Here is a 26,717-nt window from a genome sequence, read left to right as displayed (position 1 = left end):
ACCTAGATAATCAGCTTCTTCCAAGGACCTCTGGAGCTGGAGTGCCACCACCTTCTTGACAACCTTCCCCATAAAGGGAAGGTTGGAGACTGGACAATAGTTGTTAAGTACGGCTGGGTCCAGGGAGGGCTTCTTGAGGAGGGGGCGCACAAGCGCTTCTTTATAGAGTGATGGAAAAACTCCCCTCCCCAAGGAAGCGTTGGTAATCTCCTGGGCCCAGCTCCGTGTCACCTCCCTGCTGGCCGAGACCAACCAGGAGGGACATGGATCCAGTAAGCAGGTGGCAGAACTCACAGCTCCGATGGCCTTGTCCACTTCATCAGGTGTCACCAGATCAAACTCTTCCCAGACAGGTGGACAAGTACGTACCCCAGTCACCTCGACTGACTCGTTGTCAGTCGACTCTGTTTTACAATTGGAGTCGAGGTCGGCCCGGATCTGAGCGACTTTATCAGCGAAAAACGTGTTAAACACCTCGGCACTACTCTGCAAGGGCTCCCCAACTCCCCCCTGATTAAGAAGGGAGCGGGTCACCCTAAACAGAGCAGCCGGGCGGGATTCTGCTGATGCAATCAAGGCGGCATGGTACGCGCATCTTGCCGCCTTGAGCGCCACTTTGTAAGTCTTAATAAAAGCTCTTACAAGTGTTCGATCAGATTCGGACTTACTCTTCCTCCATCGCTTCTCTAGACGTCTCTTTTGGCGTTTCAACACCCGGAGCTCCTCGTTGAACCATGGGGCTCTACGGGGTCTAGCGCCGCGGAGAGGTCGCAAAGGCGCAATCCGGTCAAGAGCCCCTGCCGCAGCCCTGTTCCAGGCCTCAGCAAGGGACTCCGCCGAACTGTGGACGAGTGCCCCCCCTCATGAGTCGGACCCTGTACTACTTGGGTCAGGTCAATGGCTGTCATGGTGGCCATGAATTCCTGAGCTAACCCAGAGGTTTCGCCGAGCGATGGCAGGTTAATATCCCCCAAGACTATAAGTCTGGGGAATCCTACCGCCAGCCCGGCTACCTCCTCGAGCAGCACAGGCAGGGCTGTTGACACGCAGCCGGGAGGCAAAGCTCACATCTTTCCACCTCCTTCTCCCCTCGGTGTCTAGGAGCGGTGCCATTTTCCGTGCCCCAGCTGATCCTCCCGGCTGGTCTCCTGGCACTGCTGTCCCGGCACCCCACAGAAATGGCAGCATTCACCCTCTGGACCCCCAAACGGAGGGCTTAGCAACAAAGAGGACAAAAACAATAACTGGCCTAGAATGGGTCATTGTCTGGCGTTTTCCTCCATAATTCTCAGAAGAGCGGCAGCTCCACCAGAGTATTGAACTCCAAATGGATCTAAAAATTACATTGAAGTTATCATTAAGGTGTTGCATTAAGAGGCACAAGAAAGGGGGGAAATTGCCTTCATAGAGGAGCTGACATACCACCATGGAGAATACAGGAAACCACAGATGAATCAACCTAACATCAACACTTGGGAAGATACTGGAAATGACAATAATAATAAAAATCTGGTTGCTCTTTTCTGCACTTTTTCCAAAGTCTCAACATCTTTTTTGTAACGTGGTGACAAAAACTGGATGCACGATTCTAGGTGTGACCTTACTAAGGTTTTATAAAGTGGTACTAATACTTTACATGATTTTGATTCTATGCCTCTGTTTATATAACCAAGGATTGTTTTAGGTTTTTTGGCTGCCGCCACCCATTGCTATCTTATATTTAAGTGATCATCCATTAGCACTCCAAGATCCTTCTCGCACTTACTGTTTTTGAGCCACTTTTCACGTAGCATGTATTTGTACCTTTGGTTTTTCCTGTCTGTGTAAAGCCTTGCTTTTCTCCACATGAATGTCACTTTGTTGGATAGGGTCCATTCTTCATGTCTCTCAAGATCCTTTTGGATTATGAGCTTTCTTTCTGGGGTGTTGGCTATTCCTGCCAGTTTACTGTCAGTTGCAAATTTGATGAGTTCCCCTTCAATTCCCTCATCTACGTCATTTATGAAGATGTTGAAGAGTACTGGCCCTAAGCTGGAACCCTGTAGTTGTCAACCTGATCCTACGTAGCTTCTGCTCCGGCAATCTCACACTACTCACCAGAGCTTACAAAACTTTTGCCAGACCCATCCTAGAATACAGCTCATCTGTCTGGAACCCATGCCACATTTCGGACATCAGCACCCTCGAAAATGTCCAAATGTTGAGTATGGGTCAGCCAGTTATAAATCCATCTGGTGATGATGCTGTCTATTCCACATTTTTCTAGCTTACCAAGTAGTAGGTTGTAGTCTATTTTGTCAAATGCCTTACTGAAATCTAGGTGTACTATACCCACATCATTTCACGGGTATATTAATATAGCCACTTTGTCATTAAGACCATAAAGAATCAAATGATTGTTGTCATTTGGAGGACAAAAGATGAGATTAAACAAATATGCTGAATATGTAAATATGTTTGCTAAACTATTGCTTCTTCTGATGCTGTTGTCTGGCTTTGGGTAGAAAATTATTTGGATGGGGGGAAACGTTGCAGTGTATTGAACTCCAAATGGATCTAAAAGTTATATTGAGTCTTGAGCCGCCCCGAGTCTTTGGTCGGGGGGTGGCTGCATGCAAATCTAATAAATTATTATTATTATCATACAGGTGTTGCATTAAAAGGTATGAGAAAGGGAGGAAATCACCTTCATAGATGAGCTGACATACCACCATGGAGAATACAGGAAACCACAGATGAATCAGCCTAACATCAATACTTGGGAAGATACTGGAAATGATAATTTAAAAAAGCCAGATCTACAAATATCTATTTTTATATAATTTTAATTGATTTTTATAATAACACAAATCTACGAATATCTAGAAACAAATAAACTTAAAACTAGAACCCAGCATGGGTCTGTTAAAAACAGATTATGCCAAACCAATCTTATTTCATTGTGCCAGGCCTCCTGACAGAATAACAGTAATAGGAAATGGGAGGAGTGAGAGAGAGAGAGAGGGAGAGAGAGAGAGAGAGAGAGAGAGGTTGGAACTACAGCACATTCTTTGTGCAGAGCTATAGATCCACTGTACAGAGAAAACTATTCAGCAAGTTCTCTGAGTTTGTTTACTACATAACTTTGTGTCTTGGGCCACATAAATTCTTTGTTCCAGTTATAATTGCTTCAATTGACAGACAGCAGGAACTTTGTCTGATTGTTAGACTTTGATAGAGAATTGCCGCCCCGAGTTTTCGGAGAGGGGCGGCATATAAATCCAATAAAACTTCAAACTTCAAACTTCTCTCCCCTGGAGATTCTTCCTATCCTCAACAGGTATGTCAGGAGTAAAAGTAGCACTTGAATGGTGGTAATTGCTATTTTCAAATACCTTTCAGTTCTTTAATTCAGAATAGACATTGGGGGGATTATTAAGATGGTATCACGTAGCACCACTGAACTCAATGGCTAAATGTAAAATCTCACTCCCAGTTTGTTATTCAGCTTTTAATTTAATTTATTTAGTTATTTGGGTTGGGTTGCTGGCACAATGTCACCTGCCTGATTTTGGTATCTGAGGGTGGGAAATGCATTTATTGATAAAATATACAGGTGTGCTGAAATGGACAAATTGACAATAGAACTGAAAGGACCAAATGAGTCGGATCAAGTTTAGACGAAATGCTACAACTGGATGGGAAAAATAAGAGAAAAACAGCCTGACAATGTGGAAAGACTAAAAATGGAAATATATAATATATTGTAAATAGATAAGTGAATTGCAAAGTATGAAATTTGGAAGTAGATTTGTGAAAAAAATGTTATGATGTTTAGAGATGAAAAACAAACAAATAAATAAAAGAAATCACAGCCCCCAGTTTCTAGGCAATGCCTTAAATAACCATCAGATCAAACTGGTTATCCCAAGCTCTCATACAGTTAGAATTAGTCAAAATTTCTCTTAGGATTTTGATTAAGATTTTGCTATCAAAAATCTTTTGTTATCAAAAGATTCTGAATTAAACAAGAATTCAATTCTGCAAGTCTAACATAGACTATTTGTTAGATAGTTTCTCAGCAGGCTAGAGTAGACTAGATTTAGTTTTATTTCATTCTCCTTCCCCTCCTTCATAAATATTGTCCATAATAGCGCCGGTGGTCTTCATCCACCAGCGCATTTTGCAGGCGGCCCGGGGAGACGCTGACACCCGGCGGAGCCGCCATCTTTAATTTTTGGCTGAGATCTCACGAGGCTTCGCGAGATCTCGGCCGATGATCAGGCCAGAGTGGCCTGATCAGTGACATGTCCGGACGGGGCTTGCCAGCCCTATAAAAGGGCTGACAGGCTCGAGATCGGCCTTTTCGCCCGGACAGCGTCGGCAGACACCCGCCCTCCCTCCCTATCTTACAGTGTACCTTTTGGGGTCGCCCTACGGGACCGAATAGGAATTTTTGGCGGCCCTGGCATTTTAGCAAGGACCATTTTTTCGCCTATTCCACACTGCGGTGACGGATATGCGGTTAGGGGGTGCTTGCACCTGTTTAGGTTAATTGGCTTACCTTTGGTCATTTGGGTAGGCAGGTTAGGGGCAGAAAACTGGGTGGTGGTTTAGCAACTGGGTGTTCTCCGTTGGGCATCTTTGGGGATGATTGACATGTTCTCTCCAAAGGCTTGTGGCACTGACGGCCTGAGCAGTTGGGAGGAACCTGTCTTTGGGTCCCGCCCATGTAATTCCCCTTGTAGGGGTTAGCTGGCAGGACTTCCCACATGCAAGTGCATGGAAAGGTCTCAGGTGAGGGGGTGGTCCCTCACCTGGATTAGCATGGAGCTACGCCCATAAATTGCCCCGGAAGTTTATTATATGTCATTTTCCGCCCCGGAAGTAATTGTTTGACCCTGCGGGTCCTTGTTAGGGTTATTGTTAATTATGCTAATTTATTTAAGATAAATTATGCAAATTTATTTTAATAAAAATGACCCAGTTTTAAATCCAGCTCATTGTGTCTGTGTCGTTACTCCGCCTCTCCTGCAAAATCCATTTTTTTTAATCTCAGAAACAATGGAGACCTCCACAGATTTAAACAGGAAGAGCTTCAGTTCGCATTGAATGTTCATCAATTTTGATGTATTTCCTCTACAGATTCTGCAATCTTTTATATTTCTCTGTGCTTCAGCTAGGACAAAATGACTAGAATGTCCCAAGGGACAGCCTAATACACTCTAAACAGAAGAGGTGTGCATATCTTGAAAAGGCTTCTCTATTGCTAAGAAGCTTTGAACAAAGCATGTCCTGAAAGCTGAACAGTGCAATTAAGCTTCTTCCATATGATTTTTAAAAATAGACAAATTTTGTGGATAGTGGAAGCAACTATCCTTCTAAAGGGATATACTATATATATTTTGATTGATTTTATTCTATTTTTTATTTTTCACTGTTCTGAATTGTGCAGTGAATAAGAATCAGCTAGAATTGTGATTTAACAAATTATAGTTATAATCATTTAGCCAGATGTTTAGATTGGATTTAGTGGTTTTTGCCATCTATCCAGTTCTTCCCAAGAACCTGGGATAGACAGATGTGATGGTTTGATGGTGTTAAAGGAAATGTGCAGGTTTTCCTAACTAAATCGGCCTTTTGCAATTGACTGGTGGTGATTTTGTCAATCCCGATGGTGTTTTAAGGAAAGCTTTAAATGTTTTGGAATTACATTCAAGACCCCTATTACTTCTGTTAATATTTTCTTTTTTATTTTGTTACTTTCTTTTCTGTCATATCTTCAATTAGTCCCACCATTGCTGGCCTGATTGCTTAGCCAACAGTTTTAGGTCCTATAATCTACTTGGCACCAGATGTTCTTCCAACGTTCTTTTTGATAAAAGTGACAACTTGTCCCTTATGGGTTTCTGTAAATTATGCCTTACTTTATTCTTTATAGGAGAGACTCTCATCATCTATTGAGGTTATTATTGTTGTTGTTGTTATTAAATGAGCTAGACATTTCAATATGTTAATTATGGAGGAATGATTGAATCCATTCTTCTTTCTTTTCTTCTAATAAGAACTTCCATTAAAAACCAGAGATTATTGCTGCATTACAAAAGTCTCTTGGTGGATTTCATCTTGAAATTACTAGAGCAAAGTATTCTGAGGATAAACTACTTCTATCAATTATTTACATTGAGCACAAAGATATGATTGTGCTTAGTATCATAATCTTAATAATCTGCTGCATTGGAATCCCATTAAATGGAATGGTTATCTGGCTACTTGGCTTCCAGATTGAGAGGAACCCTTTCACCATATTGATCCTTAATTTAGCTATTGCTGATTTTGGAAATCTTGTATTTATTGCTACACCTTACCTTTGTTTTTTCATACTATTTGATTTACCAAGACTTCTCAATTGGATCAATACTTTTTTCCTTCAAATCATGTATATAAATGGTATCTTTCTTCTGATAGCCATCAGCATTGACCGGTGTGTGTGTGTCCTTTTCCCAATCTGGCATCGCTGTTCCCGGCCAAAACATTTGTCCTCTGCTGTCTGTGCCTTCCTCTGCATTTTCTCTTTCCTCTTGGTTGGCATTCAGATTATCATGGTACATAAGTTTGAATATGGTTCCTGGCAGTATCTCCATTTGGTTATTCCTTCTGTGCTTGGCCTTCCATTGATTACAATCTCTACTCTGATCCTATTTGTCAAAATATGTTCTAAAGCTAGACAGATCAAACGTAGACGAATGTTAGTGATGATCTTAATTACTCTTCTCTGTTTCCTTATTCTTACTCTGCCATTACCTATCTTTATGTTAATGCACTTTTTAAACTTTTTAACATGGGGACAATTGCACAGATTACAGGAATGCTTTAATCTGGGCGCTTGTCTAAACAGCAGTGTTAACCCAATAATCTATTATCTGGTGGGGAGAAAGAAACGAGCTCAGACCAGAGAGAGCATCAAGGTCGTTTTTCAAAGAGTCTTCAGGGAAGATGAACCTCCTGAAAGCACAGAGAATGCTACAAATAGAGTTTCAACCTCTTTGTAAAAGCATAATTTTAGCTTTAGCTTTAATGCTGGACATTGCTTGGCTTCAAAAATGTTTTTCCTGATCCAAAAATAAAATATAATCATATTTCGTGTGCCTCAAAAAAGTATGTTTTCATGATAATCAATATAGAAAATACACAAGCTTTTATTTAAAGATCTTAAACATTTAAATATAACTTTTATACAAATAGATAGTAATGTTGCACAGTTTAAGTGTGTGTATCCATTGCATGTATTCTTGGACCAAGAGGACCTGCTCATGGTCACTCCTGACCTCCAAGCTGGACTACAACAATATACAGGGGGTGGACAAGAAATTGGAAACACTTGACTTTTTGGCATTATAATGTTTGGACATGTTCGAATCAATCAAAACTTGACATATTTTAATGTTGTTTTTTTTAAATTCTGTTGTTTGATATGTTTTTTTTTTAAATTACCTATTTTTTACAGAAATTTAAGAAAATTAGTTATAACCTTCTAGAAATGGCAGACCTCTCAGACTTTCAAAGAGGGCAAATTGTTGGTGCTCCAGTGGCAGGCGCTAGTGGACCAGAAGTTGCCCGAATGTTTGGCGTTTCAAGAGGTCCTGTCTTAAAAGTAATGGCTGCTTTTGAAAGAGAAGGGAAAATGACCTCAGCTAAGCACAGGTCTCGTAGAAAGTCGAAGTTGTCTGAGAGAGACCGTCGGACTCTAAAGCGAATGGTTAGAGTGGATCGCAAGACCACAGCTCCTAAAATCACTGCAGAACCCAGTTTCCACAAAAACTGTTCGAAGGGAGCTTCACAAATTTGGATTCAAAATCTGGAGGTCTTAAGCATAAAACGTATCAGGAAAGACTTAATGAACTCAATCTGTATAGTCTGGAGGACAGAAGGAAAAGGGGGGACATGATCGAAACATTTAAATATGTTAAAGGGTTAAATAAGGTTCAGGAGGGAAGTGTTTTTAATAGGAAAGGGAACACAAGAACAAGGGGACACAATCTGAAGTTAGTTGGGGGAAAGATCAAAAGCAACGTGAGAAAATATTATTTCACTGAAAGAGTAGTAGATCCTTGGAACAAACTTCCAACAGACGTGGCTGGTAAAACCTCAGTAAATGAATTTAAACATGCCTGGGATAAACATATATCCATTGTAAGATAAAATACAGGAAATAGTATAAGGGCAGACTAGATGGACCATGAGGTCTTTTTCTGCTGTCAGTCTTCTATGTTTCTATGAATTTTCAAGGTGTTTCCATTTGTTTGTCCACCACCTGTATCTTAGATGAGACTGCTCTTGAAGAGTAATTGAAAGCTTCAACTGGGCCATGACACTGATGAGCCAATAGTCAGCCATTTTGTACTTTTCAGCCATTGTTATATTTCGAATGGTCTTCCATGCTCTTTCTGAGAACAATGTTCACATACAAAGCTGAAGTAACAGGTTGAGCTCTTAAAGCTCTCCTGTTGCTCTGCCATTTAACAGGCTGCAGTTGTGGTGCTGCAGGCAACATAGGCAATGGATAGAAGAAATTAATCACTGGTCTATGTTCTCTTTTCCTGCCTTCACGAGATTTACGAGAACCCAAAAATGCTAGATGAACTGATAAGAAATGCCTGCTAGATGTCTTTACTTTGATAGTCACTAAATTGAAATGATTTTTTTGTGAGTATAGGAAAGATCATCTGGTCCTTTTATTTGGGATTCCCAAAGTGACCAACTCTGGAAAAAATAAAATGGATTTGAACAACACTAAGGGCAATTTAGGAAATAAACTCATTTTATATTTATTCCAAACTTTAAGCATGGCACATCTAATAAAAAGATTTTTAAACTGTACATTAACTTTTAATTTATTTTACCATAAATTACCCTGTGAACCAAATCTCAATTCACGACCTTAAAACTCCTATCGTTTTTGGTATTATGGTATCTTCAAGTACTTCCTCATCCTGTGTGTGATTATACTTTAAATTGCAAAAATCAGATATGCATTTGACACAAGTTGTTTTTTTTGCTGCTTAGAAAGTTTGCAGCTAGGAGGTCCATTTCAATTCCTCTTTCTCTGAAGAAGGAACCTACTGCATCAAGTGGAGGCCAAGGGGAGTCATTGAAAAAGATCTCATCCTTATATTCCAAAAAAGACCTGCTGGTCCTGTTTGGAGATTCTTAGCATCATCAGGTAATGTTTTGGGTTTTGTAACTATTATTTTCAAAGAAAACCTTTTGAGACAATTGGCCATTGGCTTATGCATTTTGTTTCAACATCTTTCAGTGCAAATTGGGTGCTCTGGGGTGGAGATCCAAATTTTGCTACTGGAACTTCCTGACTGTTCCCAAAGGAGCTCATCAGTGATTCAAGGGCACCTATTACTTCTGGTAATAACTTTTTTATTTTATTACTTTTTTTTATGTCATTTCTTCAATTAGTCCTGCAGTACATGACTGCATAGCCAACAGCTTTGAGTCCTCTAATCTTCTTGGCACCAGATGTCGAGAAAGTACAACATTCTACTTGATGTGAGTGACAGCTTGTCTGTTATGGGTTTCTGTAAGTTATGCATTACTTTATTGTTTATAGAAGAGACCCTCTTCTTATAATTGTTGTTGTTGTTGTTGTTGTTGTTGTTGTTGTTATAGGACCTAGTCATGATAATATGATAATTATGGAGGAATGATTGAATCTGCACTTCTTTCTTTTCTTCTAATAGGAACTTCCATTCGAAAATCAGAGATTATTGCTGCATTACAAAAATCTCTTGGTGGATTTCAGTGTGAAGTACTAGACCAGAGTATTCTGAGTATCCAGCACTTCTATCAATTATTTAGATTGAGCACAAAAATATGTCTGGTTTTCTTATGACATCATTAATCATCTGCTGTATTGGGATCCCATTAAATGGAATTGTTATCTGGCTACTTGGCTTCCAGATTAAGAGGAACCCTTTCACTGTGTTGATTCTTAATTTGGCTATTGCTGACTTTGCATTTCTTTCAGTTGTGGCTATATATGGTATTATTCATTTTATATCTGTACTGCAAAAGTATTTTGGTACATATATTTTCTTCGCCATCACAGATTGGCTCATTCACACAATGTATATCAATAGTATCTTTCTTCTGACAGCCATCAGCATTGATCGGTGTGTGTGTGTCCTCTTCCCAATCTGGCATCACTGTTCCCGGCCAAAACATTTGTCCTCTGCTATATGTGCCTTCGTCTGGATCGGCTCTTTCCTCCTGGAAGGAATTCCAAACATTCTGAATTATGCATCTTATTATCATAACTCCATCCGTCTCTCTTTAATTGTGACTTCTGTTCTTTGCCTTCCATTGATCACAGCCTCTACTGTGATCCTATTCATCAAAATTTGTCTGAAACCTAAACAGATGAAACGTCGACGACTGTTAGTGATGATCTTAATTACTCTTCTCTGTTTCCTTATTTTTAATCTTCCATTAAATATTTATGGTTTCCATGCTTCTTATCGTTACAAACGCTATTCTTTCCAACATCACGTAATTATGGGTGCTTCCCTAAACAGCAGTGTTAACCCAATAATCTATTATCTGGTTGGGAGAAAGAAACGAGCTCAGACCAGACAGAGCATCAAGGTCGTTTTTCAAAGAGTCTTCCGGGAAGATGAACCTCCTGAAAGCCCAGAAAATGCTACAAACAGAGTTCCAACCTCTCTGTAAAAGCATAATTTTAACTTGTCTCCAATGCTGGATGTCACTCGGCTGCAAAAATGTCTTTCTTGATACAAAAATAAAATATAAACATCTTTTGTGTGCCTCAAAAGTATGTTTTCAGGATAATCAATATAGAAAATGAACAAGCTTTTATTTAAAGGTCTTAAATATTTAAATATAACTGTTTATATAAATAGAGGTTAATGTTGGAAAATCACAATTATATTACAGAATGGTATAAACTGGACTACTTGAATTAAATTTACAAATGGTAAACATATATTTATACCACCAGAGGGAAAGAGAAATCTCAACGAAAAATGAATGAAATGAATTAGTGTGTGGAAATTTTGGAATTTGAATAAGTACTATTTACCTTCTTCACGCCATCACTCTACTAAACAAATAATTCTCTCAACACTGTCAGACTTTCTACGAAATCTGCACTTCTATTCTACTAGTTTTTCTCATCATTCCTATCACCCATTTCCTCCCATGTTGACTGTATGACTGTAACTTGTTGCTTATATCCTAAGATTTTTATTAATATTGCTTCTTCATTGCTTATTTGACCCCTATGACAATCATTAAGTGTTGTACCACACGATGCTTGACAAATGTATATTTTATTTTATGTACGCTGAGAGCATATGCACCAAGACAAATTCCTTGTGTGTCCAATCACGCTTGGCTAATAAAAAAAATTCTTTTCTATTCTATTCTATTCTATTCACTGTATAGGATATTAATTTGAAACAATATATAAAGCATTTAATATGAATTGATATTTTACTGTAAATATAGGCAAATGTGGAATTTAAGGGGGCATTTAGTTATGAGAAACATAGGGATGGGAGTAGCAAGAGAGAAGGAAAGGTGACCGCAACTTCCTCCTCCTCCTCCTCCTCCTCCTCCTCCTCCTCCTTGTACAGTTCATTGAGTTCATTTTTCAAGCTCATGATGTGAACCGGTGACAAAGTGGAACCCACCCCTGCTATGTTCATGTGCACAACACAGAAATCAACCATGCCAGCTGGTGTAACCCTTAAGCCAGAAAGGATCATAAATTCAGGAAGACATGGCAACTCCAAATCTCAACCAGCAAATGCTCTGTCCTACACATTGGGAAAAAGAATTTGAACTCCAAATACAAAATGAATAATGAAATTATCACAGATAATCCCCACTCAGTTAAAGACCTCGGTATACTAATAACAAAAGATTTAAGTGCCAAAGCCCACTGCAACAATATAGCCAAGAAGGCTTCAAGAGTTGTAAACCTAATCCTACGTAGCTTCTGCTCTGGCAATCTCTCACTACTTACCAGAGCTTACAAAACGTTTGCCAGACCAATCCTCGAATACAACTCATCTGTTTGGAACCCATATCGCCGCTCCGAGTCTTCAGAGAGGGGCGGCATACAAATCTAATAAATAATAATAAATATAACAAAATAATCTCAGACATTGACACCCTTGAAAATGTCCAAAGATACTTCACCAGAAGAGCCCTTCACTCCTCCACTCGAATAGATGGAAGCAGAATACCCTACAAGACTATACTTTCAATCCTGGGCCTAGAAAGCCGAGAACTAAGATGCCTTAAACATGATCTAAGTATTGCCCACAAGATCATATGCTGCAACATCCTGCCTGTCGGCAACTACTTCAGCTTCAACCACAATTACGCAAGAGCACACAACAGATTTAAATGTAGTATTAATTGCTCCAAACTTGACTGTAAAAAACACGACTTCAGTAACCGAGTTGTCAAAGCATGGAACTCATTACCGGACTCCATAGTGTCATCCCCAAACCCCCAACACTTTACCCTTAGATTATCTACGGTTGACCTATCCAGATTCCTAAGAGGCCAGTAAGGGGCGAGTACAAGTGCACTAGAGTGCCTTCCGTCCCCTGTCCTATTGCTCTCCTATATCTCCTATACCTTTCTTCTATTCCTCTATCTCTTATTCTATTCTTTCATTGATATGTTCTATTACTATATCTTCTCTTCTATTCTTTCTTAGATATATTTTACTATGAGTATCTCGCTATAATCTTCATCATGTATTTTACCCTCATTGTGTATTGGACAAAACCAATCAGCCAATCAATAAATAAATATCATGAATTCAGCATTGAGTTTCAGGAGAATTAAAACTCTTAAGGAGCAATGGATTTTTGAACAGAGCTAGGAGTCAACTTGCTTCTTTCATCACCCCTAATGGATTTTTATTATTAATTAGATTAGTATGCTGCCCCTCTCCGCAGACTCGGAGCAGCTCACTACAACAACAAAACAATATATAACAAATCTAATAATTAAAAATCACTAAAAAACCCTTATTAAAAAGAAAACATACACACAAACATACCATACATAAACTGTATAGGCCCAGGGGAGATGTCTCAAGTCCCCCATGCCTGGCGGCAGAGGTGGGTCTTCAACATTTTACGGAAGGCGAGGAGGGTGGGGGCTGTTCGAATCTCTGGAGGGAGTTGATTCCAGAGTGCTGGGGCTGCCACAGAGAAGGCTCTTCCCCTGGGTCCCACCAAATGACATTGCAAACGACGGGATCCGGAGAAGGCCAACTCTGTGGGACCTAACCGGTTGCTGGGATTCGTGCGGCAGAAGGCAGTCCCGGAGTAATTCTGGTCCGATGCCATGAAGGGCTTTATAGATCATAAATATAAGTATAGAAATATAGAAACATAGAAGACTGCCGGCAGAAAAAGACCTCATGGTCCATCCAGTCTGCCTCTATACTACTTCCTGTATTTTATCTTACCATGGATATATGTTTATCCCAGGCATGTTTAAATTCAGTTACTGTGGATTTACCAACCACGTCTGCTGGAAGTTTGTTCCAAGGATCTACTACTCTTTCAGTAAAATAATATTTTCTCATGCTGCTTTTGATCTTTCCCCCAACTAACTTCAGATTGTGCCCCCTTGTTCTTGTGTTCACTTTCCTATTAAAAACACTTCCCTCCTGAACCTTATTCAACCCTTTAACATATTTAAATGTTTCGATCATGTTCCCCCCTTTTCCTTCTGTCCTCCAGACTATACAGATTGAGTTCATTAAGTCTTTCCTGATACGTTTTATGCTTAAGACCTTCCACCATTCTTGTAGTATACATTAAGAGCAAGTCAATGGGAAAAAATTTGGAACACAAACGACAAATGAACGCTAACAACATCATACAAAGAAAACTTATATAAAATGTTTTACCATTGGCACTCACACACACACCCCTGCACGACTCAACAAACTATATCCAAACGTTTCACCACTATGTTGGAAATGCAAAAGGGAAATAGGGACCTACTACCACTTACAGTGCGACGTTTCGGTGAAATCACATTCACCATCATCAGGCTGAAGTTATAAGCTTCGTCCTGCTGTAAATATAGTTTGTTTGCAACTGCCATTTGTTCCTTATATATAGTGGTGGGGGTGGAGATTTGGTTTGAATGTAGCAAATAGATTGGGTGGCTATGTTTTAATGATTTGATTGGTTGGTGGAATCACATTTAGTTAAAGGATTGACATGGTGATGATTAGGATATGTTTTTGTGTTTTAGGCTGGTTTTCAAATCTCTGGTAGGCGGGACGTGTCATCTCGTTTGTTCATGCTTAGGGGGTGTTTTTCTATCTCTATGGCCTCCATGATTATTCTTTTGTACACATTTTCTGTTTTGGAAAGTAATTTAGTTTTTCAAAGTCAATTTCATGCCCTGTTTTTTTAATGTGCTGGATGAGGGAGGAAGTTTATATATAAATATATATATCCACTAAAACTCTCATTGTATATTGGACAATATAAATAAATAAATATTATCTAATGTCTAGGGTTCCAACTCCTTGAAGGCATTGATTCTGGCTCCTGAGAAGTTATTTAAGAGATAAATATCAAGAATCCCAAGTACATATTATGGAGAGAATTGTCCAGGCAGAATTTTACATTTGACTCGGGAGGGTCTGAGATGCTGGTGAAAGGCCATTTGTCTTCAAGATGTTAAACTGTGACCAAGTGACAGCTCACCAAGCAAACTCATCTCACAGATGAGAAAAATCATTCCATTTATTCAATATTTCTGTGCATTGAAACAATATCTAACAAATGTGAGAGACATTTTCAGGCTCTTTTTGGTGGAAAGGTTTTGTACATTTAAGATGCCAAATTAGAACCAAAGAATTACCAAATAAATTCATATATCTCGTAGATAGGAGAGGTGCATTGAATAAACCAAAGTGCCATCAATTGAGGCAGATAAAATCAAGGTTTTACTTGATGTCCCTGTCCTTGTCATATCTCTTAATTGAAAAGCAGCAAACTAATACAAACAATGACATAGGGACATAATATTGGAAAGGAAAAAGCAACTGAAAGAAGAAAAACCCCCACATCTGCATTACTGTATTTCTCGGTGTATAAAATGCACCTCAAGAAAGTGTGTCAAAAACGGAGTGCATCTTATACACTGAATGCTGCATGGGGGGAGTTGGGTGGTGGCAGCAGCCTTCCTGTAGTCCTGTGGTGGTAGCTTTTCATGCAGTTTGGCGGCTGGCTGCCCCTGCAGCATAGTTCCCTCTAAGCTGAGCAGTGAGCCATGGCTCACTTAAAAATCATCATCAACTCAGAGTTTTCCAAACCTGCCCAGAAGCCGAGAGGGAAAGAGTGAGAGGGAAGGAGAGAGAGAGGAAGAGAGGAAGAGAGCGAAACAGCTAGAAAAAAGAGAGGAAGGAAAAGGGAAAGAAAAAGAATGGGAGTAAGGAAGAGAGAAAGGAAATCAAAATCTAGTTTGAAACTAGCTCAACTATTTAAGTGGCATTTTGATATTGATAGAGTTGCCCTATTATGAGCTCACTCTTATAGACACACAGTACAGTATTTTATTTTGAAATTCTCTGAGGCAAAACAGGGTGGGTTTTTTATTTGTTTGTTTGTTTGTTTGTTTGTTTGTTTGTTTGTTCGTTCATTCATTCATTCATTCATTCAATCATTTAATCATTTAATCATTTAATCATTTAATCATTTAATCATTTAATCATTTAATCATTTAATCATTTAATCATTTAATCATTTAATCATTTAATCATTCATTTATTTATTTATTTATTATTTCTGTGCCACCCATGTTTGTTTGTTTGTTTGTCTGTTTATTATTTCTGTGCCGCCCATGTCTGTCTGTCTGTCTGTCTGTCTGTCTGTCTGTCTGTCTGTCTGTCTATCTATCTATCTATCTATCTATCTATCTATCTATCTATCTATCTATCTATCTATTATTTCTGTGCCGCCCAGTCCTGAAGGGACTGCCGCTCAGACACTATACTTTTCCGGCCACCCACTGCCCTGCAGCCGCCAAAAGATGAGAATGCTGCGGAGAAAGAGGCCAGCTTTTGCTTGGAACTCTCCTCTGCCTTGACAATTACAACACAAAAAACCCTCCCGTCCTTCCCACACTTGGTATTTTCTGCACTGGGCCAGCTTGGTAGCCCGGAAGGAAGCACAACTCGGGCTCTTTTCTTTGGGGTTCAGAAACCAGGAGAGGCGAGTTGCTAACAAGCGGCTCTTTTGCTCAGTCGGCGAGGCTTTCCTGGTAATTCCAGACCAACTTTTTTTCATCTTCCTCTTCATCGCCACTTAGTGACGCTGCATTGCTAATATTTTGTTGCAACACGGCTTCCTCTTGTGGCTTTTTCTTTCAGTTTTTTTTTTCATTTTATCGCTCGCCTGTTTTCAACTAATTTCTGGTTGCACTGTGAGGAAGGGAGGGAAGTACTGAGAAAGAGAAAGAGGAAATGGGAGATGGAGAGGGGAGAGAAAGAGAAAGAGAGGAAAAGGAGAGATGAGAGAGAAAAGAGAGAGAAAAAGAGAAAGAAAGGGGAGGGGGGAAAGAGAGAGATGGGAGAGAGAAATAGAGAGAGAGAGAAAGAGGAAATGGGAGATGGAGAGGGGAGAGAAAGAGAGGAAAAGGAGAGATGAGAGAGAAAAGAGAGAGAAAAAGAGAAAGAAAGGGGAGGGGGGAAAGAGAGAGATGGGAGAGAGAAATAGAGAGAGAGAGAAAGAGGAAATGGGAGATGGAGAGGGGAGAGAAAGAGAGGAAAAGGAGAGATGAGAGAGAAAAGAGAGAGAAAAAGAGAAAGAAAGGGGAGGGGAAAAAGAGAGAGATGGGAGAGAGAAATAGAGAGAGAGAGAAAGAGAAAGAGGAAAGGGGAGATGGATAGGGGAGAGAAAGAGAAAGAGAGGAAAAGGAGAGATGAGAGAGAAAAGAGAGAGAAAAAGAGAAAGAAAGGGGAGGGGAAAAAGAGAGAGATGGGAGAGAGAAATAGAGAGAGAGAGAAAGAGAAAGAGGAAAGGGGAGATGGATAGGGGAGAGAAAGAGAAAGAGAGGAAAAGGAGAGATGAGAGAGAAAAGAGAGAGAAAAAGAGAAAGAAAGGGGAGGGGAGGGGGGAAAGAGAGAGATGGGAGAGAGAAATAGAGAGAGAGAGAAAGAGGAATTGGGAGATGGAGAGGGGAGAGAAAGAGAAAGAGAGGAAAAGGAGAGATGAGAGAGAAAAGAGAGAGAAAAAGAGAAAGAAAGGGGAGGGGAAAAAGAGAGAGATGGGAGAGAGAAATAGAGAGAGAGAGAAAGAGGAAAGGGGAGATGGATAGGGGAGAGAAAGAGAAAGAGAGGAAAAGGAGAGATGAGAGAGAAAAGAGAGAGAAAAAGAGAAAGAAAGGGGAGGGGAGGGGGGAAAGAGAGAGATGGGAGAGAGAAATAGAGAGAGAGAGAAAGAGGAAAGGGGAGATGGAGAGGGGAGAGAAAGAGAAAGAGAGGAAAAGGAGAGATGAGAGAGAAAAGAGAGAGAAAAGGAGAAAGAAAGGGGAGGGGAGGGGGGAAAGAGAGAGATGGGAGAGAGAAATAGGGAGAGAGAGAAAGAGGAGAGTGTCTGGAGGGGAAAGAGAGTAAGTCTGTGGAGGAGAGAGCCAATCTATCTGCTGCCACCGACTAACCAGCGACTCATCTCGGGATGCCTGCATGATGGATGGGGAAAAGGAAGATTTGCCTGGGATGATTTGCAGGTTGGAAGAAGTCCTCACAAGGGTTCCTGGTTGTCAGCGACTTTGCTGCTGCTGTTCTAAAATGATCTAGTATTTTTTCAAAAAAAGGTTTACAGTTGCATCTTTCTCCTCCTCTTCTTCTTCTGCCTCGTGTGGGCAGAGTTTGCCTCCCTCTGCTTTGTGTGAACAGCCAATCCTGTGTCTATGTGGCAAGCAGGCTGAACTCCCTTGCTTTACATTTAAGTGGAACAGGCGAGATAAAGGCGTGGGGTTTGGATCTACTCGCCATGGGTTTAAGGCTAGTGGACTTCAACTCCCATTTTTGAGCTAGCGTGACTGGTGGAGGAATTCTGGGAGTTGAAGTCCACAAGTCTTGAAGCTTCCAGATTTGAAGTTTGTAAAAACTGTACATGGTTTTTAAAAGTGTGCATGGTTGTAAAAGGTATTCTGCTACACTGGCATTTTATTAAACAGTATAATACTATGCCATTTGGTTCAGAATACTTTTTTCCTTGTGTTCCTCCTCTAAAATCTAGGTGCGTCTTATACACTGGTGCGCCTTATACAGTGAAAAATACGGTATAGAGCTTTTTCCAACAAGATACAAATTGATCTCATATAAACATATAAACATAGAAGACTGATGGCAGAAAAAGACCTCATGATCCATCTAGTCTGCCCTTATACTATTTTCTGTATTTTATATTAGGATGGAGCTATGTTTATCCCAGGCATGTTTAAATTCAGTTACTGTGGATTTATCTACCACGTCTGTTGGAAATTTGTTCCAAGGATCTACTACTCTTTCTGTAAAATAATATTTTTCCACATTGTTTTTGATCTTTCCCCCAACTAACTTCAGATTGTGTCCCCTTGTTCTTGTGTTCACTTTCCTATTAAAAACACTTCCCTCCTGGACCTTATTTAGCCCTTTAAAATATTTAAATGTTTCGATCATGTCCCCCCTTTTCCTTCTGTCCTCCAGACTCTTTCCCCCAACTAACTTCAGATTGTGTCCCCTTGTTCTTGTGTTCACTTTCCTATTAAAAACACTTCCCTCCTGGACCTTATTTAGCCCTTTAACATATTTAAATGTTTCGATCATGTCCCCCCTTTTCCTTCTGTCCTCCAGACTCTACAGATTGAGTTCATTAAGTCTTTTCTGATACGTTTTATGCTTAAGATCTTCCACCATTCTTGTAGCCCGTCTTTGGACCGGTTCAATTTTGTCAATATCTTTTTGTAGGTGAGGTCTCCAGAATCTCAAATTACGATGGCAGTTTAGGCAGCAATTTATTTTTAATCAGTAAGCTATGGGGTTTTAAATGGGGCTACATTGCTCAGTGATGATAGTCTCTGCACTCCCACTTTCTATCATTAACCGGATGTCACAGTTGCTAAACATGGCAACTCTTCAACTTCTTTCTGATGTCCTTCCCTTTTCCCTCCATACCCATTACTCAAAATCTTATTCTGCATGAATGTAATAACTGTTTAAACAAATGAACAGGATTTTGGGTCAGGTTATAGAACTTTGATTTACCTAGAGTTATATTGTGTTGTTTAAGTTTTCCCTTTTTTTTTGAGCAATGTGTGCAAGCATACATCTACATCTACATCTACATGTAGGAGCGTACATAAGTGCACTGGTGTGCCTTTCGTCCCGTGTCCAATTGTCTTTCCTTTCTCTCACTTATCATATATATTTTCTTTCTTTCATATATCCTCTCCTCTAAGTTCACTGCTTTTGAAAGAGAAGGGAAAACGTCCTCAGCCAAGCACAGGTCTGGTAGAAAGTCGAAGTTGTCTGAGAGAGACCGTCGGACTCTAAAGCGAATGGTTAGAGTGGATCGCAAACCACAGCTCCTAAAATCACCACAGAGCTCAATAGACACGTACAGAATCCAGTTTCCACAAAAACTGTTCGAAGGGAGCTTCACAAATCTGGATTCAAAATCTGGATTTTCAAGGTGTTTCCATTTTTCTGTCCACCCCCTGTGTCTTAGATGAGACTGCTCTTGAAGAGTAATTGAAAGCGTCAACTGGGCCATGACACTGATGAGCCAATAGTCAGCCATTTGGTACTTTTCAGCCATTGTTATATTTCGAATGGTCTTCCGTGCTCCTTCTGAGAAAAATGTTTACATACAAAGCTGAAGTGACCGGTTGGGCGCGTAAAGCTCTCCTGTTGCTCTGCCATTTAACAGGCTGCAGTTGTGGTGCTGCAGGAAGCATAGGCAATCGATAGAAGAAATTAATCACTGATCTATGTTATCTTTTCCTGCCTTCACGAGATATACCAGAACTCAAAAATGCTGGATGAACTGATAAGAAATGCCTGCTAGATGTCTTTTCTTTGATAGTCACTAAATTGAAATGACTTTTTTTTTTTGCGAGTTTAGGAAAGATTATCTGGTCCTTTTATTTGGGATTCCCAAAGTGAAAAAATAAAATGGATTTGAACAACACTAAGGGCAATTTAGGAAATAACTTGTTTTATATTTATATTTATAGAAACATAGAAGACTGACGGCAGAAAAAGACCTCATGGTCCATCTAGTCTGCCATTATACTATTTTCTGATTTTATCTTAAGATGGATCTATGTTTATCCCAGGCATGTTTAAATTCAGTTACCGTGGATTTACCAACCTTGGAAGTTTGTTCCAAGGATCTGCTACTCTTTCAGTAAAATAATATTTTCTCACGTTGCTTTTGATCTTTCCGCCAACTAACTTTAGATTGTGTACCCTTGTTCTTGTGTTCACTTTCCTATTAAAAACACTTCCCCCCTTTTCCTTCTGTCCTCCAGACTATACAGATTGAGTTCATTAAGTCTTTCCTGATACGTTTTATTCTTAAGACCTTCCACCATTCTTGTAGCCCGTCTTTGGACCCGTTCAATTTTGTCAATATCTTTTTGTAGGTGAGGTTTCCAGAACTGAACACAGTACTCCAAATGTGGTCTCACCAGCGCTCTATATAAGGGGATCACAATCTCCCTCTTCCTGCTTGTTATACCTATAGCTATGAAGCCAAGCATCCTACTTGCTTTTCCTACTGCCAAACTTTAATTCCAAACTTTAAACTTTATTCCAAACTTTAAGCATAGCACATCTAATAAAAAGATTTTTAAACTGTACATTACCCTGTGAACCAAATCTCAATTCACGACCTTAAAACTCCTATCGTTTTTGGTATTATGGAATCTTCAAGTACTTCCTCATCCTGTGTGTGTGATTATACTTTAAATTGCAAAAATCAGATATGCATTTGACGCAAGTTGTTTTTTTGCTGCTAAGAAAGCTTGCAGCTAGGAGGTTCATCTCAATTCCTCTTTCTCTGAAGAAGGGACCTACTGCATCAAGTGGAGGCCAAGGGGAGTGATTGAAAAAGATCTCATCCTTATATTCCAAAAAAGACCTGCTGGTCCTGTTTGGAGATTCTTAGCATCATTAGGGAGCGCTTTGGTTTTTGTAACTGTTATTTTCAAAGGACACCTTTTGAGACGATTGGCCATTGGCTTATGCATTTTGTATCAACATCTTTCAGTGCAAATTGGATGCTCTGGGGTGGAGATCCAAATTTTGCTACCGGAACTGCTGACTGTTCCCGAAGGAGCTCATCACTGATTCAAGGGCACCTATTACTTCTGGTAATAACTTTTTTATTTTATTACTTTCTTTTATGTCATTTCTTCAATTAGTCCTGTAGTACATGACTGCTTAGCCAACAGTTTTGAGTCCTCTAATCTTCTTGGCACCAGATGTCGAGAAACTACAACATTCTACTTGATGTGAGTGACAGCTTGTCTGTTATGGGTTTCCGTAAGTTATGCATTACTTTATTGTTTATAGAGGAGACCCTCTTCTTATAATTGTTGTTGTTGTTGTTATAGGACCTAGTCATGATAATATGATAATTATGGAGGAATGATTGAATCTGCACTTCTTTCTTTTCTTCTAATAGGAACTTCCATTCGAAAATCAGAGATTATTGCTGCATTACAAAAACCTCTTGGTGGATTTCAGTGTGAAGTACTAGAGCAAAGTATTCTGAGCATCCAGCACTTCTATCAATTATTTAGATTGCGCACAAAAATATGTATACTCTTGTTATAACACTCTTAATCATCTGCTGTATTGGAATCCCATTAAATGGAATTGTGATCTGGCTACTTGGCTTCCAGATTAAGAGGAACCCTTTCACTGTGTTGATTCTTAATTTGGCTATTGCTGACTATGGACTTCTTTCATTTTTGGCTATATATTGTATTTGTCATTTTATACCTTTAGTGCTAACAAGTTTTAACTATTCTGTCGTATCTACTTTCTTCGGCATCACAAATTGGCTCATTCACATAATGTATATCAATAGTATCTTTCTTCTGACAGCCATCAGCATTGATCGGTGTGTGTGTGTCCTTTTCCCAATCTGGCATCGCTGTTCTCGGCCAAAACGTTTGTCCTCTGCTATATGTGCCTTCTTCTGGATCAGCTCTTTCCTCCTGGAAGTAATTCCAAACATTCTGAATTATTTAACTGTTTATGGTTTCTCCTTCCGTCTCTCTTTAATTGTGACTTCTATTCTTTGCCTCCCATTGATCACAGCCTCTACTGTGATCCTATTCATCAAAATTTGTCTGAAACCTAAACAGATGAAACGTCGACGACTGTTAGTGATGATCTTAATTACTCTTCTCTGTTTCCTTATTTTTAATCTGCCATTAAATATTTACGGCTTCTATGATTCTTATTTTCCAAAGTTTGGACTTAAATTTGTTCATAATTCTGGGGGCTTCCCTAAACAGTAGTGTTAATCCAATAATCTATTATCTGGTGGGGAGAAAGAAACGAGCTCAGACCAGACAGAGCATCAAGGTCGTTTTTCAAAGAGTCTTCAGGGAAGATGAACCTCCTGAAAGCCCAGAAAATGCTACAGAGTTTCAACCTCTCTGTAAAAGCATAATTTTAACTTGTCTCCAATGTTGGATGTCACTCGGCTGCAAAAATGTCTTTCTTGATACAAAAATATAAACATGTTTTCTGTGCCTCAAAAGTATGTTTTCAGGATAATCAATATGGAAAAGAAACAAGCTTTTATTTAAAGGTCTTAAACATTTAAATATAACTATTTATATAAATAGATGGTAATGTTGGGAAATCACAATTATGTTACAGAATGGTATAAACTGAAGTTGATGAATTAAATTTAAAATTGGTAAATATATATTTGTACCACCAGAGAGAAAGAGAAATCTCAATGAAAATGAATGAAATGAATTAGTGTGTGGAAATTTTGGAATTTGAATAAGTACTATTTACCTTCTTCACACCATCACGCTACTAAACAAATAATTCCCTCCACACTGTCAGACTTTCTACTAAATTTGCACTTCTATTCTACTAGTTTTTCTCATCATTCCTTTCACCCATTTCCTCCCATGTTGACTGCATGACTGTAACTTGTTGCTTATATCCTAAGATTTTTATTAATATTGCTTCTTCATTGCTTTTTTGACCCCTATGACAATCATTAAGTGTTGTACCACATGATTCTTGACAAATGTATATTTTATTTTATGTACGCTGAGAGTATATGCAGCAAGACAAATTCCTTGTGTGTACAATCACACTTGGCCAATAAAAAAATTCTATTCTATTCTATTCTATTCTATTCACTGTATAGGATATTAATTTGAAACAATATATAAAGCATTTAATATGAATTGATATTTTACTGTAAATATAGGTAAATGTGGAATTTAAGGGGGCATTTAGTTATGAGAAACATAGGGATCGGAGTAGCAAGAGGGAAGGAAAGGTGACCGCAACTTCCTCCTCCTCCTCCTCCTTGTAGAGTTCATTGAGTTCATTTTTCAAGCTCATGATGTGAACCGGTGACCAAGTGGAACCCACCCCTGCTATGTTCATGTGCACAACACAGAAATCAACCGTTCCAGCTGGTGTAACCCTTAAACCATGGCAACTCCAAATCTCAACCAGCAAATGCTCTGTCCTACACATTGGGAAAAAGAATTTGAACTCCAAATACGAACTGAATAATCAAATTATCACAGATAACCCCCACTCGGTTAAAGACCTTGGTATACTAATAACAAAAGATTTAAGTGCCAAAGCCCACTGCAACAATATAGCCAAGAAGGCTTCAAGAGTTGTAAACCTAATCCTACATAGCTTCTGCTCTGGCAATCTCTCACTACTTACCAGAGCTTACAAAACGTTCGCCAGACCCATCCTCGAATACAACTCATCTGTTTGGAATCCATATCGCTGCTCCGAGTCTTCGGAGACGGGCGGCATACAAATCTAATAAATAATAATAAATATAACAAAATAACCTCAGACATTGACACCCTTGAAAATGTCCAAAGATACTTCACCAGAAGAGCCCTTCACTCCTCCACTCGAAATAGAAGACCCTACGAGACTAGACTTTCAATCCTGGGCCTAGAAAGCTTAGAACTAAGATGCTTTAAACATGATCTAAGTATTGCCCACAAGATCATATGCTGCAACATCCTGCCTGTCGGCGACTACTGCAGCTTCAGCCAAAACTGCACAAGAGCACACAACAGATTTAAATTTAGTATTAACAAATCCAAACTTGACTGTAAAAAATACTACTTCAGTAACTGTGTTGTCAAAGCGTGGAACTCATTACCAGACTCCATAGTGTCATCCCCAAACCCCCAACACTTTACACTCAGATTATCCATGGTTGACCTATCCAGATTCCTAAGAGGTCAGTAAGGGGCGAGTACAAGTGCACTAGCGTGCATTCCGTCCGCTGTCCTATTGCTCTCCTATATCTCCTATACCTTTCTTCTATTCCTATAGCTCTTCTTCTATTCTTTCATTGATATGTTCTATTCCTATATCTTCTCTTCTATTCTTTCTTAGATATATTTTACTATGAGTATCTCCTCTATAACCTTCATCATGTATGTTACTATGTGTATACCCACTAAAACCCTCATTGTGTATTGGACAAAACCAATCAATCAATCAATCAATCAATCAATAAATAAATAAATATCATGAATTCAGCATTGAGTTTCAGGAGAATTAAAACTCTTAAGGAGCAATGGATTTTTGAACAGAGCTAGGAGTCAACTTGCTTCTTTCATAAAACCCCTAATGGATCATGTAAGGATTTTATTTTAATCTACAAATATGCTTCAAAAATTAGCAAGTCTGATAATAATAATAATAATAATAATAATAATAATAATAATAATAATAATAATAATAATAATAATTATTATTATTATTATTATTATTATTATTATTATTATTATTATTAATATTATTATTTAGATTTGTATGCTGCCCCTCTCCGCGGACTCAGGGCTGCTCACTACAACAACAAAACAATATATAACAAATCTAATAATTAAAAATCACTAAAAACCCCTTATTAGAAAGAAAACATACACACAAACATACTATACATAAACTGTAGAGGCCCGGGGGAGACGTCTCAGGCTCCCAAGCCTGGTGGCAGAGGTGGGTTTTAAGTAGTTTACAAAAGACAGGGAGGGTGGGGGCAATTCTAATCTCCGGGGGGAGTTGGTTCCAGAGGGTCGGGGCCGCCACAGAGAAGGCTCTTCCCCTGGGTCCCGCCAGACGACATTGCTTCGTCGACGGGTCTCGGAGAAGGCCAACTCTATGGGACCCCAATCAGTCACTGGGATTCGTATGGTAGAAGGCGGTTCCGGAGGTATTCTGGTCCGATGCCATGAAGGACTTTATATGTCACAAATATATGTATAAATTAGGAGCAAGTCCATGGGAAAAAATTTGGAACACAAACTACAAATTAACGCTAGCAACATCATACAAAGAAAACTTATATAAAACGTTTTACCACTGGCACACACACACACACACACCTAGCACGACTCAACAAACTGTATCCAAACGTTTCACCACTATGTTGGAAATGCAAAAGGGAAATAGGGACCTACTACCACTTACAGTGGACTTGCCCACTTGCTAAAAAAAATTGGCGCAAAATGAAAAGCTATCTAGAGCAAATTGTGGCACAGACATTCCTTTTAAAACCTGAACATTTGCTTCTTGGAATTGCAAGGCAGAAATTTAAAAATGAAGACAATATTGTAAAGGCAGCAAGATTCCTATATGCGCAAAATTGGAAAACAGAAAGAGCCCCCACAACTTTAAACTTCATAATTAAGGTCCTTGAGTGCACAGAAATGACCAAAGTGACTTTGGAATTACAGGAGAAAGAAAAATCTGAATTTTACAAAATATGGGAAAATTGGTAAGATGGCTCAGAACTAAAAAAAATAAATACACATTTCCACATACTAGATAAAAAATACATAATATTAGGTCGCTTGATAGAGATAGTCAACAATATGGTTGACAAATAAATATATGTATGTAGTGAAAGAAAATATTAACTAATGATAAGAAAATAACTACCGGTATCTATCTGCATATATCGGACATCACTGAAATTGAATGCTCTATATGTTCTATATATTTATCTAGTTTCCTTCATTTTTCTTCCTTTTTTTTCTCTGTATGTTTTGTTTAGATTGTTTTTACATGTAGAAACTTAATAAAGATTATTATTATTATTTTTTTAAAAGAGCAAGTCCATGAAACTTGCAAATTTTGCTGCAGAAACGATTGAACAAGTTCACGCTTGTTTTAGATATCAGCAGAATGGATTGCCTTAGCTTAGGAAAATGAAAATATTATCTAAATAATAATAAACTTCACATCCAAACTGAGCTGCTTTTCAGCCAGATTTTGTTTTTTAGGTTGTTCCTTCTTCCAAATTAAGTTCCCATATTTAAGTACTTTTTCCGGAAATCAGGCGTGTGAAAATTTTAATTTGTAATATTCAGCAAGTCCCCTGAGGTTGTTTTTCTACATAACTTTGTGGCTTGGGCTA

General features: G+C 39.0%; 3 protein-coding genes across 3 annotated transcripts; all 3 read left to right on the top strand.

Annotated features, from left to right (window-relative positions):
* Positions 1 to 6,236: 6,236 nt before the first annotated feature.
* On the top strand, positions 6,237 to 7,031 carry LOC139165516 (mas-related G-protein coupled receptor member H-like). The gene has a single exon (XM_070748694.1). The coding sequence runs from the start codon at positions 6,237 to 6,239 to the stop codon at positions 7,029 to 7,031; it is 795 nt and encodes a 264-aa protein (XP_070604795.1).
* Positions 7,032 to 9,864: 2,833 nt separating this feature from the next.
* On the top strand, positions 9,865 to 10,719 carry LOC139165515 (mas-related G-protein coupled receptor member H-like). The gene has a single exon (XM_070748693.1). It carries the CDS (start codon positions 9,865 to 9,867, stop codon positions 10,717 to 10,719), a length of 855 nt encoding a protein of 284 aa, XP_070604794.1.
* Positions 10,720 to 21,870: 11,151 nt separating this feature from the next.
* On the top strand, positions 21,871 to 22,804 carry LOC139165514 (mas-related G-protein coupled receptor member H-like). Its single transcript, XM_070748692.1, is given in 2 exon segments — positions 21,871 to 22,524; positions 22,526 to 22,804. Coding segments are annotated over 2 exon segments (933 nt in total).
* The last annotated feature ends 3,913 nt before the right edge of the window (positions 22,805 to 26,717 follow it).

The sequence above is a fragment of the Erythrolamprus reginae genome, chromosome 3 (assembly GCF_031021105.1).
Source record: "Erythrolamprus reginae isolate rEryReg1 chromosome 3, rEryReg1.hap1, whole genome shotgun sequence".
In the NCBI taxonomy this organism is placed as follows: Eukaryota; Metazoa; Chordata; class Lepidosauria; order Squamata; family Dipsadidae; genus Erythrolamprus; species Erythrolamprus reginae.
This window is presented reverse-complemented; position numbering and strand designations above follow the sequence as displayed.